Source organism: Palaemon carinicauda, chromosome 2 (assembly GCF_036898095.1).
Source record: "Palaemon carinicauda isolate YSFRI2023 chromosome 2, ASM3689809v2, whole genome shotgun sequence".
NCBI lineage: Eukaryota > Metazoa > Arthropoda > Malacostraca > Decapoda > Palaemonidae > Palaemon > Palaemon carinicauda.
Window position 1 is genome coordinate 53,976,212 of NC_090726.1, and position 19,397 is coordinate 53,995,608.

The window sequence follows — 19,397 nt, forward strand, 5'->3', positions numbered from 1 at the left end:
ATCCAAAATGTGCTTTCATAATAATCTTTATATTACAGTGACCCAAAGTACCATAAATCTAAAAAAAATAATAGTAATAATAATATCACTAACAATACTCTAGTAGCAGATGTAACCAACAAAATTCTTCACCCTATCTGGAGAGTAAATCCGAAAAAAAAAATTGCGCTGTAATGATGCACCTTTGTCTTTTTCCATTAGTTTCCACAACGCATCAAAGAAAAGATCTTAACATACCATTCACTAAGCATTTATCACTTGTGATTTCTGTACCCTAACATCTGTCAATCAACGTAACGAAAAGGAGTTTGCATTGCGACTTAATCGAATGTTATGAATAGATCCTATCAGTAGTCCTTGCTGTTTCCAGATGGTATTCCGTTGATATCTGGTATATGAAGAGGCGAGCTCCGAATACATTTGTATATTGAGCGCCAGTGGGTTTAGATGTTAAATGCATTGAGATCGATACAGCCTGGGTTATCAACAAAGGGTCAAATTCGCATAAATGACACAAGATACTCGTCCAATCTAAGACGGAATCCAGCGACCAGTCTTGTTATGCATGTCGATGTAATATAGAAATGTATGGCGCTTGGCTTGAATATTATTTGTTATGCATATACTGATGCTTAATTTTCTACTTGATAAGGCTTCTGTGATGTTCTCTTTACTCCCGACACAGCTAATGCAAATGACATCTTTATCGTAATACTGTACTGTTATTCACAACTAAAGCGTACACCTTTATCTAACTTCACTGCAAATGTATGTTGGGATTTTTATCTACCCACTCTTCATCTTCATTGGTGTTCATTCTTTCCTCAGGTTTTCCTCTCTTCATATTTTTGTCGATGAAATTTCTCTCTATTTCTTTACATTTCATTACTCCCTTTTGGGTAATCCGGTTTGCCATAAATAAGCCATACGTATTGCTTGCCTTCCGTAGATTTTGTTCTACATCCTTTACTAAACGTTGGAAAATTCCAAATTTGAAATTACTTAATATTTTGTGTCATTTCTAGATGACATCAAACTGAATCTTAGCATATTTAACAACTTAACTGTTCCCAGTTTTAAAATTTGCGTGTTCCCAATTATACAATTTGCTGTACAAATTTTACAATTTACCAATTCCCAATTTTACAATTCACCTGTTAGCAATTTTATAATTCGCCTGTTTCCAATTTACCTACTTAAATTTTACAATTTGCCTGTTCCTAACTTAACAATTTACCTATTCCTAATTTTACATTTGCCTATTCCCAATTTTACAATTTACCCGTTTCAAACTTTATAATTTACCTATTCCTAATTTTATATTTGCTTACTTCCAATTTTACAATTTACCCGTTCCCAACTTTACAATTTACCTATTCCTAATTTTACATTTGACTATTCACAATTTTACAATTTACCCGTTTCCAATATTACAATTTGACTGTTCTCATGATCCTGTTACTCTTTCATTTTTACATCTATATTTTTACAACAATATTTTGATCATTGTTCCGTTAGACCATCAATGAAAGATACTTTCATATCAAGATGCCTAACCAATGCTAGAATTCCTCCTTCTACTATGAACTTAGGATTTCTCTTCCTTCTGAATCTCATCTTAATTAGTTTGACAAGGTCTTAAGGTCTATTAAATTTCTTATTCCTGATCGAGATATTAATCAGTAAGTTCTTCATGCATGTTGCATAAAATGTTTCATGACCCCGACCATCCTTTGCAATTAGATCTCAGACAATACTATTCTGCACGTGATACCAAGTATGCATTTGATTCTATCAGTTACGCCTTTTTCATCAAAATGCTCAATACTACTCAGTACTTTGAAAGTTTTACTTCAGCTATGATCATATTGTGGAATGATCTTCCTAACCATGCAGAGCAATCGTTGGAACTTCAAAATTTCAAACTTGCAGCGAATGTGTTTATGTTGAACAGGCTAACATAAGTCTCTCTTCATAGTTTATATATGGCAGATCTACTTTAACGTTCTTACTGGTCTCAAGATAGTTCGTTTTAATTATTATTCACTTTTCCTGTACTTTATTTATTTCCTTATTTCCTCTCCACATTGGACTATTTTTCCCTGTTTAGAGGTTTAAAGGCCGCTCCTGAATGGCAGAGGCAAGAGACAGTGACACTGCCCTATCAAGCATGACAATGCCCTAGAGACCGATCATATATACATATAATCAGCCCTCAAGCCCCCTCATCATACAAGCTAGGATCAAGAAGGGCCAGGCAATAGCTGCTAGTGATTCGGCAGATAGACCTGTAGGCTCCCCCAAACCCGCATCCTTAGCTCACAAGGTTGGTGAGGTTGCAGCGACCAAAGGAACTAACGAGTTTGAGCGAGATTCTAACCCCATATTTCCCCTTATGATAGAACTGCGTTGGTTTCTTCATGTTTCTTAATAATAATAAAGATGAAGTTTAGAGAGATGCAAGTTTCATATATATCAATAGAAGAAATACATGGAACTTGAAATTTTCAAACTTACAATTTGCTTTCAGAGAATCGGTATGAATGTGAGGAAGCCCATCCTTACTTTTCAAATTGATGACAGAACTAACGTCTATAAAATATATAAAAAGAATTTATGACATTTTAATAACGGAAACGGAAAAATAATATTTTTTATTATAAATTCCTGGAAATTTTTATTTACAGCTATCCAAAAACAATTTGAAAACTGAGAACAAGTGGAAAAGAAAATATAACAAATATTGTTTCGTCAATCAAGTCTAGAAAAAAAAATACGTTTCAAGTAGATAACATCTTACAACATGGCTTAATACAGACATCTAAGAGGTAATAGCACAATAACAACTAAGTTCCAGAATGGAAAGAGAAAACATATATGGGTGTCTGAACGTGCTAGAAAAGATATGATGATGAAACTATGTCTGTGATACAGTGAAAAATAAAAACATTTCCTTCTCTATTGTTCACACACTGTCCAATTGGGGGATGGCTCCAGTAAAAATTATTGTAAAATGAACCCTTGGAAGTAGGTTGATGTATAAAAAAAAAACATAACAGGTGCTTTATAAGCAAACCCTTTACTCATTTCAGCATCCCAAAACCATTTACGAAACGACGTGTTAAAAAAAGAGAAACCAGATAACACACCTTGGCTGATAGAAGTCTAACTAAAGAGGGTGTTATCCGCCGTGTTGAAAGTTCTCCATTAACATAAATTTATTGATAAAAATGTTTTCTGTTACTGTTTACAGACAACCACTACACTTTAAAGGTTTAAACAAACAATGTCTAACTACATCTATATATATATATATATATATATATGTGTGTGTATATAAATATATAAATATATAAATATAATATATATATATATATATATATACATATAAATATAATATATATATATACATATATATATATAATATATATATATATATATATATATATATATATATACTGTATATAATGTGGATCTTAATCAAAGACACCTACTGTCTGGACAAACCAGGCTCAAGCACGGTTTTAGGAAATAAAGACAGAAACTGGATTTGTGTTTTTCCATCTAATATTCAGTGTCGGCACGTGTTTCGAATCCATTTATAGGGGATTCTTCGTCAGAAGACTCTACTGATTTAACGATGCAATTATATAATTCGATATAAAATCTACAGCGGTGGAACATTAATATACGATTCCCAAGTATAGGTCTCTTCTCCCGGAAAATTAGACACTTAGGCCTTTTCGCCTTCGAGTTATAACAAACAACCAACGCAGTACCGACGCTAGATGACAGTATCACATAATCATCTAAATGACGTAATAATGTTTGAGAAAACAGAAAGTGAAGGGGTATGGAACTACTTCATTTCAGTGAAAATGCTGGAGCAGTTAAACTACACTTTCTTATAAGAAGAGCGTCTATTGATGGGTCTCAAATCCGACATCAATCCAATTTACATATACAGATTTTCTAAGGGGGTAAGTAAGACTCAAAGTTTAGCTTGTATAGGATTAGACATAATGGCCATGGCGAACAGGTGTTAATTTGTTTAAAAATTGGAAATGTAAACTCCGTCGAAGTCGGGGTAAGCTAGTTAGATTAGTCATGAAATTCTGTGATGCATTGTGAAAAAATCCTTCATATATTTAAAAATTAATCTTGAAATTTTCCATTTCTCAGAATCCTAAAATGTTCATCCATCACTATTTTCACCCTTACAACCTTTATCATCATCATCATCTCCCGCCTATTGACACAAAGGGCCACAGAAGATTCATTGGCTAGATTCATCAAAGGATAGCGTAATGCCTATCTAACTAAGGAATGTGATCCCTGCTGGTCCATATTGATTCCCGTACGATCATCCGCCAGGCATCTGGAGTACAAGCCAAAGAGACAACTTGTCTCTTGCCTTAAAACTCAACCCGTCACCCTGTTGCCAGTGAATTTATAGTGATTTGGCGGGGGGGGGGGGGAATTCCCTCCACACCCGAAGTTCTCGTTACTCTTCCAGATTGCTAATCCGCTTAAACAACTGTTGGCAAACATGGATTGCTAAGTGTAATTTCATCGCCCGCTCAATGGAGTCCTGTCGAAAAACTAACGTATAAAAGTTATTCGAAATACGTGTTGATACCAAAATTCATATGGAAAAAAGTAGATCCAGTTTCCATCTTATCCTGAAACCTTACTGGAGCTCGGTTTGTCGGGGAGAGATGTTGCATTCGCCTTTTTTTGACACCACTAGGACATTATACACGTTGTAATGCAAAAAAACCAAATCTCAGCGACAGAGAATCAACGTTTTGTACAGAAGCAAATAGAAAATGTCAAGTACAACCAATCGAACAATAGATTGTGTATGCCGAGATGAATCTTGGCTAGTACAGTCGAAACGTTTTCGCCTAGCATTCGCATAACATCAGATCGATCAAAGGCGGGGACCGTGATATTAAGCTGTTTACTGGGAAGGCCACTGCTCTAAGGTACCACAGTATATGGTTGGCTTGCCCAGCTGACGTTCTGGTGAGCATCTATGCTAATGAAACTGGAATTGAAAGCAGACATCTTTATAAAATGTATTTGGTGAGAAGAGATACACATATACTGTATAATAAAATGGCGAGAGTAGGGGAAAGGATGAATCAATGTTTTGGGGTGTTTTGTTCATGTGAGAAAAGTAGACCACGAAAGTATTTTAAAATGGATGTACAATTAACTAGTGCCAAGGGAAGAGAGGAAGAACTAGAAAGGGTTAGATAGATGGCATGAATAGGGTACCGGGGGAGAGGGGCTTTATAATCCAGGAAACTCGAGCTTGCTGAATGATGTATTATGTGTCGAGGGGTTTGATATACTGTTGATTATGCCTTCTGTCTAAGTGTATGAAGCGGTTAATTTCTGATGAACTTTTCTGCATATCCTATAATTCACCTATGAAAGTAAGAATGGAGAGGTATATATATATATATATATATATATATATATATATATATATATTTATATATATGTGTGTGCGTGTGTGCGCGCGCGCGCGAGTGTATGTCTTTATATATTAACAGTTCCGGCAGGTGATGATATATATATATATATATATATATACACACACACACACACACACATATATATATATATATATATACATAGTGTGTGTGTGCGCATTTGGGTGTTATCTAAATTCGAAAAGCAAATATATATTCATAGCGACATTACAAAAGTATATAACTCAAATTTGAAAAGAAAAATTATACTTTTAATCCCTAACTAAGGGACTCTTCTATCGGAAAATAAAGCTCTTAATAAGTCCCCACATAGAAGTTTATAACAATATACCTCCGTTTAGTGGTAGCATCACGTAATCATACCGTGACAGCTATTTTATCATCAAATAAACAGATAAATAAAAACCACCGAACATGAACCACAATGGTACAGGAGTAATATTATCGCACATGTTAATCAACCATATCTCTGACCATCAGGTGCGCATAAAAAACAAAGCAAGTAAACATTGTTCCTGAAAGTAAGAGATCGTGCCAGAGAACAATAGCTTGCCTCCCCCATGTGTCCCTGATAAGTGGGTGTTATTCGTGGCGATTGTGGACGAATAGTTTATCACGGGGAAGTGTAGTGTGACCGATGTAGTTTGTGTAGCTGGTGCGAAAACAAGGAGAGTGAGGTGTAAATTACTATCTTCGTTATTTTCTAACATGAGAGATCGTGAAACAATATCAAGTATTACTATTCTATATTAAATTTGACTTAGGGAATAAGCTCTCAAACTTGAAAACACCGAAATGAATTTTACTAATGTTTTGTGAAAAGGTTAACGTCAACTTATATCGCTATGATCAGGAAAGCCGTACTAGTGAGGGCCGCCCATACTAGGTTGGCTTACAGTGAGTGACCAGACAAAAATCTCCCACCATCACCAATCTGCAATGGCTAGCATGGTGATGAAAACTGGCCAACATACACACATGGATTGACATGTCTCAAATTTTTCTTCTGCAGTGGACTGGAAACTGCTGAATTTGTTGTTGGCGGGTATTTAAATTATGTATGTATGTATGTATGTATATATATATATATATATATATATATATATACTGTACACTGTTCATTAAAATGTATAAAAGTCCTTAATACAGCAGATCAGTGACATACCAACGGGTATATACGATTTTAACTATCTGCTGATGAGTCTTAGGTGCAAGAACCAAGATTCATTTACTAATATGGGGTTTTTAACCATATAAAAGTTTAAAAGCGTTCATGAATTGCAGAGGCAATGAACAGTGACAATACCCTGGCTAGCAGGGCAATGCCCAAGAAACTAGCCATATATGCATATGACCAGCCCCCAAGACCCTCTCCACCCAAGTTAGGACCAGTCATTGACTGCTGATGACTGAGAAGGTAGACCTATAAGGCTCCTCAAAATCCAGACACTTCAAGAAACTATCAGGCTTAAGCGGTATTCGAACGTCAGTCCGCCATATCGCCTGACACGGACGTTTCCAATAGGCCACCAAAACTCTGGCGATCAACAAAGATACAACAATCACAGAATCAAGATGATGGAGGTGACCATATATTTTCTTTTTTTCCTATGAAGAGGACGTTCCCTTTTAGACCTGATCCATAGAACTTAGATCAGAGGAACAAGTAATTAGGGAAGAGATTCCATTCAGCGCAATTTAACGGTCATAAGACATTGAATCGCAAGATAATAAAAAAGAAAGATGGATTGGAGGTTAAATTGAAGACTAGAAAGCCTATCGTACAGTGAAGGCGCTACACTTCTCCAGGCAACTTCTAATGAGAAAAAGAATATATGTACATTCATACAGATATGCATATATATATATATATATATATATATATATACATACACATATATATAGATGTACATATATACACACATACATATATTCACAAGAAAAAATAATGCATCATGTGAACCCTATTCAGTTTCATGAATTTTCAAGACATAATCTACATAAGGCCTTGAAAATATAATAAACTGGTCCAGATTCTTATATTATTTAATTTCCAAATTTATGTACACGGTGTAATTAGGTCTATGTATGTATGTATGTGTATATATATATATATATATATATATATATATATATATATATATATATACTCGCACCAGTATGTAAGAGTATTACATAGACACCAATACTTACAATACAAAGATATCTCATGGAGGAACAACAGAAAATGTGAGGAAAGACAATATAGTGTCTAAGCATATAAATACTAGCCTGGCTAAAAGAACAAATGCCTACCAACTGTTAAAACAAGACTGAGAGGTCACGAAGTGAAAAGATAAACAGTGCCAGGTGACATTACCCAAGAAAACGACCAAATATTTACATGCACTTAGTGTAAAGGTGAAATTATTGTCCAAAAGGCAAGTTTACAAACTTGAAGAAACTAAGGACTGTTTCTGTAAGCCCATACGATGATACTACGGACATGGAATCTAAATTGGAAATTGGGTGGATTGGATTATAGCATGGTGATTATGAGGAAAAGAAGGAATTTTATAAAAATTAACATTAATGCTGCAGAGATGTATTCCCTCAATTTCCATTCATTAAAAAAAAAAAAAGATACCAAAACGAAGCGTAATTCCTGTGTCCCTGATAATAGATACAGCTAAACAACAGCGGAGAGATATCTATGAAAAAAAATCTACCCGACCATAAGGAACTCCTTGGTATCATCTCCAATAATTACCGTTGAGATACTACCGCTAGAGAGTTATGGGGTCCTTTGTTAGCCAGACAGTGCTACATTGGATCCTTCTCTCTGGTTACGGTTCATTTTCCCTTTGTCTGCATATACACCGAATAGTCTGGCATATTCTTACATATTCTCTTCTGTCCTCATACACCTGACAACACTGAGATTACCAAACCATAAGAACACTCCAAAATCAAACCATTTTTCTCTGGTCTTGGGTAGTGCCATAGCCTCTGTACCATGGTCTTCCACTGTCTTGGGTTAGAGTTCTCTTGCTTGAGGGTACACTCGGGCACACTATTCTATCTTTTTTCTCTTCCTCTTGTTTTTTTAAAAGTTTTCATGGTTTATTTAGGAGATATCTATTTTGATGTCGTTACTTTTATATTTTATTTTTCCTTGTTTCCTTTCCTCACTGGGCTATTTTCCTTGTTGGAGCACCTGGGCTTATAGCATTCTGCTCTTCCAACTAGGGTTGTAGCTTAGCAAATAATAATAATAATAATAATAATAATAATAATAAAACACAATTAATCACCTTCTATCCATCACTAGCTGTCTGTCTGTCGTTACCATAGTGGCGAATTGTCAGCCTATAACGGAAACTTCTTTCCTGGCAAAATATTTTACCAAGTCAGAGGCTACCACATCTAAAACGTATGAAAACCTTTGCCTATTTTTCCGCACAGCAGATGTGTTATGAGCATTAATGAAAATTTTTTATTACTTTTGGGGAGTGGAAAACATGGTATTAAATCTGTTACTTCACCCAACTTGTATTAAATCTTCTACTTCTTCCATCTTGTATTAAATTCTTTTACTTCGCCCACCTGAAATTTTCTATCTATATTTCTTATGAAATATTTTTTTTTTTTTTTTTGAGAGAGAGAGAGAGAGAGAGAGAGAGAGAGAGAGAGAGAGAGAGAGAGAGAGAGAGAGAGAGAGAGAGAGAGAGAGAGAGAGAGAGAGAGAGAGAGAGAGAGAGAATTTACTATAAGTATTTACCCGAAAAACGAATTCTTTCAGTTTAAAAATTTAATGTGTGGAGGGTTTAGTAAAATTTCCAAACGATTCTGGTCTCTACAAACAAATAAAATTTAAGATAAAATCAGGCGTCATCTTATATCCTCATACAATTCAAGAAATTACCCTAACTAGGGATAACAGTCCAGTCACAGCCAACAAGAAAATTAGACTTTAATCTTGAACGACACTAAAAATGAAAATATAAGATCCTAAACATGTAAGGTAAAATAGACTTTGATATACATTAATTGAACATACAGGCAACGTTCATGACAAGAAAATATATTTATGTTTTCACAGAAACTGTAAAATAATCTTTAAAGTGTTAAAAAAAAGGTAGTTTTAATAAATGCCAGATAATTCATTCTAGCTGGTTATGCGTTTCAATATCAATCTACGTTAATTCCCAGCAAGTCCCTCAGAAGAAAAATACAAGCAATTGTGAACCTAAGTTTTAACACACTGTCGCTACCGAGCACAGCATGATTAGCTAAATTGCTAAATTTTCCAACGTGTGAAATATGAGAAATCTCCCTACACCATTTCTCATCATAAAAACTAGTAATGCATACAAATATTCTGTATATAGAACATATAGTATATATAGAAATTCACCTGGAAAAAAATGGAACATCTATAAGAGTAGTAAACATTAGGCATTACTTTGCTGCCTTGAACAATTCAAACCATTAACATCATTCCGTAGGACATTCATTCGTGAAACGGAAAGATTGGCAAAACTGGTGAAAGCAAAATGTCAAGAATATCAAGAGAGAATCCTTCAAAATGTCTAATCTTTAAATGACAGTAACCTGTAGAGATATACATATATATGGTTTCAACTTATGTCTTTCACTATACAATTTGCTTCCACTGATAATTTATAATGAAGTTGCTTGGAATGAACACTATATCAAATCAATTCAGGTTATAATCATTAATTGAAACAATTTCTTAACAGAAGACTATGCTTGTACATGGAATACATTCAAATATGTTTAGTATATAATTTCATGGTATAGATATAAATTAATTTTTACTATCCTTGGAGAGTTTAGAAATATAATACAATAAATACAGTTAAGAACAACGAATAGATTTTCTATGAACTAAATCCAGTCGCAACAGTTCAATGTGTAACATAGAATTTGTCAAATAATTAAGAAAAATTGCTCCATATATTAATTTACAGTAAAACTCCATAGATTATGTTATTGATTTTTACGATACCTATGGCATATAAGACCTTTAAGTATAGCTGAAATGACTTTTCATTACAATCTAACTTCGATGTTAATTAACACAAGGAGGCTGTATAAGATATGTTATATTTCCTGTTAAGATACATTTATATGAATAATCAGAATACTATTACTTTTTTCGATATCTTTCTTGTTTAAATTGGTTAAATTTACATGAACATGATGAGCCTACCGTTTCTTAAAAGGAATGTTTTACCAACATGAATGAAATTGAATTTCTTACCCCGGATCTTTTATGTTAATTTGTGGCGCCATCGTTGAAACCGCTCATCAAGCATGCCGTGCAAGATTTTTCATAATTCGGATCATCTTTTATATTCAGATCTTCCAAGACTAAAATATCATCCATGGAGTATTATTTGATTCATTTCTAAAGACTTTTTTATTTTTTTTTTTTAAATGGGGTTCAATACAAAAAAGTATTCTAGAAATATTATTCCTTTGATGGACAAATGGTGGGAAGATGTCTAATTATATGCTATTTTTCCCTGTTGGAGCCCTTGGGCTTATGGCATCTTGCTTTTCCAACTAAGGTTGTAGATTAGCTCGTAATAATAATAATAATAATAATAATAATAATAATAATAATAATAATAATAATAATAATAATAATAATAACGGAATCAGTTGAACATCTGATGTATAAAACTATGCGCAAATACTTTTCGGTTGAGAAGGTTAACAATAGTCTATTTTTATGGTTTATGGGTTATTTGTTTTAGTTATTCAATTTTTGTCATATACCTTATTTCTCTCTTCAATGATTTAACTTTAACTTGCTTGCCTGCTTTCACTACTAAAATTCAGGGGATTCTATAATTCTTCTTTTCGTATTAGGGTTGGATTTTGGCTTGTAACGATAATAATATACTATCGTAATACACACACACACACATATAAATATATATATATATATATATATATATATATATATATATATATATATATATATATATATACACATGTATATATTCCAAAGTTTCATATCCCTTATTCCATTTTTTTCATTTACCTTTCATTCTCTAATTCCGTAAACATCAGCATCAATGATCTCTATGTTCCTGTATTCACATACCATTTCTAGCTACACATTTATTTAACCACGCTTAGGCTACATTGTAGTCTTTTAGTCTTTTTTGTGACCATTATGAAGAAATATTGATAAACTTACGTGTTTAATATTAATATTACAAGGACTAGCATTCACTATATAACGAACTAGTCCATATCCTAATACACATCGATGTGTGGCTGACACAACAAGAACATCAGAAATCAGAGGAACCAAAAAAAAAAAAAAAAAAAAAAAAAAAAAAAAAAAAAAAAAAAAAAAAAAGCACCGGAGGACTAAAGTGAAAAGTACGATTCAGATATATCGATTGGGTCATATGACGTCACAAAGGGGGAGGAGAAGATAGTAAATAACGATGGAGAGGAGAGAATCTACAATATTCTACTCAGACGAGGAAGGAGATGGGGCAGAACCTGAGAAGAAAGCGGATGCGGCTCAAGACAGTAAACTTTCAGATTCTGAGTAAGTATTTGAAATTACATTTTTACTACTACTACTACTACTACTACTACTACTACTTCTACTAATAATACTACTATCTTATGCTATTACATTAATGCTAGAACTAGACACTAAATAAAAATACAAAATGGCAAGAATGGTTGCCTAGCTTATGTCGTAATTTTGTTAAAATGATTAAAAATGATTGTCAACGTTGAAAAGTCCTTTGATGTCTTAATTTTTCCTTCTCTCTTAGCATTAGTTTTTCTCTCAGATAGGGAAATTTTTTAACTGTTTTTCAACTAAGATCCAAAGTATGATGAAAATAGACCAGCTGCTTATGATGGCGTCTATTTCCCTCAATTTTAATACTTTCATCCCCGTATCCCGTGCTTCTAAAAAAGCAAGGAAATACATTAAGAATATCATACATTTCCCACTACACAATTCAAGACTCTTGGTCTACTTTATATTACATACACGTTCATGTTTCGTTTATTTATCACATTGTGAAGCACATCCAAAACTACTATATATCGACTGTTAAAAAATATCAGTATTAGGCAATAAATTTGTAAAAATAAACAAAAATTACAGCTCTTTTTGCCTTAATTATTCAGACTGGCAATCCGTGACTAAATTTTCCCTAAGAATAACGACGACGAACTAACAATACATTTATAACTAAATTTAACATCGGTATTTTTTTTTCCTTTGACGTAAAATGTGGCAACAATTCCAGCAAACCCTGTAAATTTAGAGATACCTTAATTTAGGGGATTGTGAAGCCAAAGATAATTCTCCAAATAGCCGGAGGGTAAATAATGTTTTCTTCACGCAAGGAGAGCTTCATGTCTGATCTATTTGTTAGTGCTGCAATCTACTAACATCCTTCTCTAGGCATCAAGAAGTTTAATTCATTCGAAAAACTTAAAAAGACCTGGCATAATAAAAGTTACAACTCAACAGCAAAATGTTTTTACATTTTGTCAAACAAGTGTGTTTAAGCACATCGTCCAGGGATATCCAAGTGTTTTGTGATTTTTCTTAACAGGAATAGCAATAGCAATATATCCAATTGTAAACAAAAGCATAAATAACTGGCATCGTCTTTCAAAAGAAAATGATGGATTAACTATCTTGAAAGCAATCATTAGTAATAAGAATGATCAAGAATATCACAGATGTTACTACTACAGGTAATTGATATTGATATTCTTGCTGCTATTATTGTTTCTACAACTATCATAACAAAATCTACGGGGAAAGAAATAATGATGCCAATAAGGAAACACAATAACTGCTTGCCCCGGGACCAACTTTGGATATATTGACCCAGTATAAAACTTGAAATTACTGCCAAGAAAATTAGATAAGACCATACCAAGTAACAAAATAAGTAACGAAAATATTCAAATAACAAAACAGGCGACGAAAATATTCAAGTAACAAAATAAGCCTCTAACATCTTCATGTAACAAAATAAGTCAACAAAATCTTCAAACAAAATACTCATAAGCGACAAAAATATTCAAGTAACAAAACAAGCGCCGAGATAATTCAAGTAACAAAATCAGCGACGAAAATATTCAAGTAACAAAATCAGCGACGAAATAATTCAAGTAACAAATTATGCGGAGAAATAATTCAACTAAATCAGCGACGAAAATATTAAAGTAACAAAATAAGCATCGAAAATATTCAAGTAACGAAATGTAGAAGAATGTAGAAACTTAAGACATAAAACTGATAAATATACAAGGATTATCACAAGTGAAAGCTAGTGAAGTGGAAGATTTCTTAGATGAATGCACAATTTTTTGTATCACTGAAACAAAACAAAGTTGCCAGAACCAGAAATTCAAAGAAAACACAGGTTGCACAATATCAGTAAGGGATAAAGGAGATAAGAGAGGAGGAATTATGATACTGTATAAGAAAGAGCACATACATGTGGAGAAACAAATGATTAAAAATAACAACATACTACATGCTTCATGTAAAAGATTTGAATTCAACTTTCAGTTAATTGTGACATATTTTGATACAACAGATTACAACAGAAATGTTAGAATAAAGTTGGATATTATGGGTATTCTAGAAAATTTACCAGATTCACCAACAATACTTCTAGGGGATTTCAACGGACACCTAGGATTTATATGACAACAAAGTTTGGACAGAACAGGAAGCATAGTCCTCGATATTGCTGAAAAACACAATATGGTAATACTGAACGGTGACCCCCTCTGTGAGGGTGAGGTTACATGGAGTAGGGGTGACCAAAAAAGCTCTATTGACTTCATCTTATGCAGTCAATTAATGTACAAAACATTCCGAAAGATGTTGATTGATGAAAACAAATTAAAATTTGATCTGTCAGACCACCACTTATTAGAAGCCCTATTTAAGGTGAAATATCAGGCAAACCCCAGAAGAAAGGAGAGAGAGTTAATTACTTATATGAAGCTTAATGAAGAGACAAAGAAATAATTCCTAGAAAGATTTGAAAAAGAAATCGGTGAAATAGATGAATGTCAGCTAGAACTATTTGAACAAAAAGCAAATCAAATCTCAGTAGAAGAAATGGAAACAAAATTTTGGAAGAGATGCATAGATATTGATAAAATTGAACCTGTATGGTTTACACATAGCATAAAAAAAGAAATTAGTAAAAGACGAAGGTATAATAAGAAGAAAAGGGGAGCAGCAGATGACCATGAGAGAGAAATATTTGAAAGACAATATCAACAAAAACAAAAAGTCCAAATCTAGCGAATGATGCAGTAACTCAGTATGAGACAAAACTAACAAATGAAATAAAACATGCTCAGAACAGAAGCAAAAGCTTATATATGTATATAAAGAAGCTTAGAGGAGAAAAAAATAAAAAATAATCCCAAAATTGAATTATATGATATTCAAGGTGGTAAAATTGGAGGGAAAAAAAAAATAGAGGCAGAGTTAAAACAATACTGGGACATCTATCAGAAACATGAAAACTCGATTACTCAAGTAAGAAACCCAGAGAGGAGGAGGATATATGAGGAAGAAGTGAGGAATACAGACTCTCAGATTTAAGAATTGAATTAGGACCTGACAACATGTGTACGATACCAAAAATCATAAGAGAAAATGCTGACGCTGTACCAACAGTGATACCCGGAAATATTACATCAATGAAGAAAGCAGAAATAACAGTAATAGACATAAAACAGCAAATACAAATGTCAAAGATGGAAAAGCTCCTGGGCCTGATGGAATTAAGCCAGAAATATTCAAGACAATGAAAGATAGCGAAATATGCATAAATGGACTGAAGAAGGCATATAAGTATATTCAGGAAAATGGGGAGGAAAATCCAAACTGGGGCATATCTAAAATTATTCTAATTCCAAAGATAGTAAAGCCTACAGTTAAGGACTTTAGACCTATTGTATTAACAAACATTTCATACAAGATCTTTATGGGCATTATAAGAGACAAAATAGAAGAACACCTAAACGAGAATGGCCTAACAAATGTACATCAAGCAGGATTCACCAAGAAAATAAGAATAACAGATAATCTTTACCTATTAAAATATTGTATTGAAAGCAGCTTTAAAAGAAAACAGACGCTCTTTGTAATCTCAATTGATTTCCAAAAAGCCTTTGATTCCATCAATACAGGCAATCTGATAGAACCGTTAATGAAATTCCAAATTGATTGCAACATCATTGAAATAATAGCAAGTTTATACTCTCACGACCGCACAGAACTTTTCCTCAACAACAATAAACAAACCGAGATAGAAATAACCTCAGGAATTAGACAAGGATGTAATGGTTCAACAATAGTGTTCCTGTTTGTCACGTACATAATAATAGAAAAGCTCCAGTCAGAAAATCTTGGCTATAGAGATGAATTTTTCCGGATAGCAGCACTATTCTTTGCTGATGACGGACTCATGCTTGCACAAAGCCTTGAAGAATCAGTGAGAACAATAAACATACTGACAGAAACAGCAGCCTCATGTGGACTGTCAATAAATAAACAAAAGAGCAGCATAATGATATATAACAGAAAAGAAGAATACCCACAAGAAATTGAAAATATCAAGATAGTAGAAAGTATGAAATATTTAGGAATAAAAATGAATAACAAGAAAGAATGCTTCAAAGATTTAAAAAATGACTGCGTACTAAAAGCCAGACACTATGCTAATATGATATACTCAACAGTTGCCAACGCCTGTAATAAAATCTTAATAGGAAAAACTTTCTGGAAATCAATTGCAATGCCATCTTTTCTTCACGCAGCAGAAATTCTAGAATACACAGAGTAAGAATTAAAGACTTTCCAAAAGATTAACAATTAAATGTACAGAGCCATTCTAGAGCTACCAACATACACTGCTAGCAGCTCACTGAGGTCGGAGATCGATGCTTCCTCAGCCAAGGCAAGAGACATCAAACCCAAAATCCTTTTGGTGAAGCATCTTCTAGACAGGCAAAGTAATGAGCTGCTAAGAGAGATATTCCTACACCATTTCTACGACCAAGAGACGAAATTTACGAAGAAACTAAAGAAATACATGCAAATAGTAGACGTAAATCTGTCAGAAATAGAATATTCATCTATTGCAAAATTGAAAGAGAAAGTAAGAAATGTAGACACCAAAATGTGGAAGTCGGAAATGGAAGAGAAAGAAACACTAAGAATATATAAGCATTATAAGAAAGAAATAGAAGTAGTTAACTGGTTTAATAACACGTTAAAAACTAAGCTGTTGATAAAGGCAAGAACAGACACTTTAGATCTAAATTGGAGAGGCAGATACAAAAATAAATATATAAAATGTATGTGTGGCCAAGAAGAAGAAACATTGGAACACTTTATATTACACAGCGAGATGTACAAGGAAACAAGAAATAACTGCACACTATTACATCAACCATATATTGAAAATGAACGTGAAATAATAGCGGACATTCTTTGTTTAAGAAATTGTGATAAAAACAAAATAGAAAGCAGAAAAAATCTTATCCAAGAACTGTGGAAAATAAGAAAAAATAATAAAACAAGACATCAAGTGACAAACGACAATACCATATAAAGAAAAGAATAGAGGAGCCGTTGCAAAGGCTTATCCTCAAAGTACAAGTACAAGTACAATTAGCTATGAAAATATTCAAGTAACAAATTAAGTGACGAAAATATGCAAGTAACAAAATAAGCGACGAAAATATTCAAGTAATAAAATAGGAGACGAAAATATTCAAGTAACAAAATATGTGACGAAAATATTCAAGAATCAAAATAGGCGACGAAAATATTCAGGTAACGAAATAAGCGACGAAAATATTTGGGTAACAAAATAAGCGACGAAAATATTCGGGTAACAAAATAAGCGACGAAAATATTCAAATCACAAAATAAGCGACAAAAATATTCAAGTCACAAAATAAGCGATGACAATAATCAAGTAACAAATTAAGCGACGAAAACATGCAAGTAACAAAATAAGCGACGAAAATATTCAAGTAACAAAATAAGCGACAAAAATATTCATGTAACAAAATAAGCGAAGAAAATATTCAAGTAACAAAATGAGCTATGACAATATTCAAGTAACAATTAAGCGAAGAAAATATGCAAGTAACAGAATAAGCGACAAAAATATTCAAGTAACAAAATAAGAGACGGAAATATTCAAGTAACAAAATATGTGACGAAAATATTCAAGGATCAAAATAAGTGACAAAAATATTCAGGTAACAAATAAGCGACGAAAATATTCAAGTCACAAAATAAGCGACGAAAATATTCAAGTAACAAAATAAGCGACGAAAATATTCAAGTAACAAAATAAGCGACGAAAATATTCAAGTCACAAAATGAGCGTTGAAAATCTTTAAGTAATAAAATACGTCAACAAAATCTTCAAACAAAATATTCAAGATACAATATAAGAGAACAAAATATACAATAACAAAATTAGTGAACTATATATTCAAGTAACAAGAGTAAGCTAAGAAAAAATTCAAGTACCAAAATAAGCAACGAAAATATTAAACTAACAAAATTAGCAACAAAAATATTAAAGTCCCAAAGTAAGCGACGAAAATATCAAAGTCCCAAAATAAGCGACGAAAATATCAAAGTCCCAAAATACGCGACGAAAATATTCAAGCCCCAAAATAAGCGACGAAAATATCAAAGTCCCAAAAGAAGCGACGAAAATATCAAAGTCCCAAAATAAGCGACGAAAATATTCAAGTCCCAAAATAAGCGACGAAAATATCAAAGTCCCAAATTAAGCGACGAAAATATCAAAGTCCCAAAATACGCGACGAAAATATTCAAGTCCCAAAATAAGCGACGAAAATATCAAAGTCCCAAAATACGCGACGAAAATATTCAAGTCCCAAAATAAGCGACGAAAATATTCAAGTCCCAAAATAAGCGACGAAAATATTCAAGTCCCAAAATAAGCGACGAAAATATTCAAGTCCCAAAATACACGACGAAAATATTCGTCCCAAAATAAGCGACAAAAATACTCAAGTCCCAAAATAAGCGACGAAAATATTCAAGTATCAAAATAAGCGTTGAAAATCTTCAAGTAATAAAATAAATCAACAAAATCTTCAAACAAAATATTCAAGTTACAATATAAGTCAACAAAATATTCAAGTAACAAAATCAGTGAACTTTATATTCAAGTTACACAAGTAAGCTGAGAAAATATTCAAGTAACAAAATAACAAAAACAATTATTCACGTAAAATGAATAACAAAATAAAGTATTCAAGTAACAAATAAATGAACAAAACATTCAAGTAATAAGAATAAGCTAACAAAATTTCAAGTAGCAAAATAAGAAAAATAAATATTTAAGTAACAAACTATGCGAAAAAAATTATGTAACAAAATAACCAAACAAAATATTCAAAAAGAAAATGACAAACAAAATATTCAAGCAACAAAATAAGTAATATCATATTCATGTAAAAATTAAGCAAACAAAATATTGAAGTAAAAAAATATGCAAGCAACATAACCGTTAATATAAATATCAAGGGTTATACAACTTCTTAGTATTAGGTAACAGGTGAATAGAACTAAAATTCGAAAAAAAAAGAAAAATTATGCATATACTATAGGTTATCCATCTTAGGTTGTTTAAAGTCTTGAGTCATATGAATTGATAAATAATATTGAGATAAAAACGGACACATATATGAATATATGTAAATACAGAATACATAGGATCATAAAAGTGTATATATACATACATACATACATATATATATATATATATATATATATATATATATATATATATATATATA

The 19,397-nt window shown here is 32.6% G+C and overlaps 1 protein-coding gene across 3 annotated transcripts in view; it reads left to right on the plus strand.

Moving 5' to 3' along the window:
* The first annotated feature begins 6,077 nt into the window (after positions 1–6,077).
* LOC137625065 (serine-rich adhesin for platelets-like) overlaps positions 6,078–19,397 on the plus strand; it is a 111,314-nt gene continuing 97,994 nt past the window's right edge. Inside the window, exons 1-2 of one of the 3 annotated variants that reach the window (XM_068356005.1) lie at positions 6,078–6,181; positions 11,742–12,081. In XM_068356005.1, coding sequence (XP_068212106.1) covers positions 11,975–12,081 — 107 coding nt within the window. In that variant the 5' untranslated portion in view covers positions 6,078–6,181; positions 11,742–11,974. Of the gene's footprint in view, positions 6,184–11,741; positions 12,082–19,397 lie in introns of all 3 variants that reach the window. The other 2 variants (XM_068356011.1, XM_068355998.1) reach the window with 2 other exon arrangements.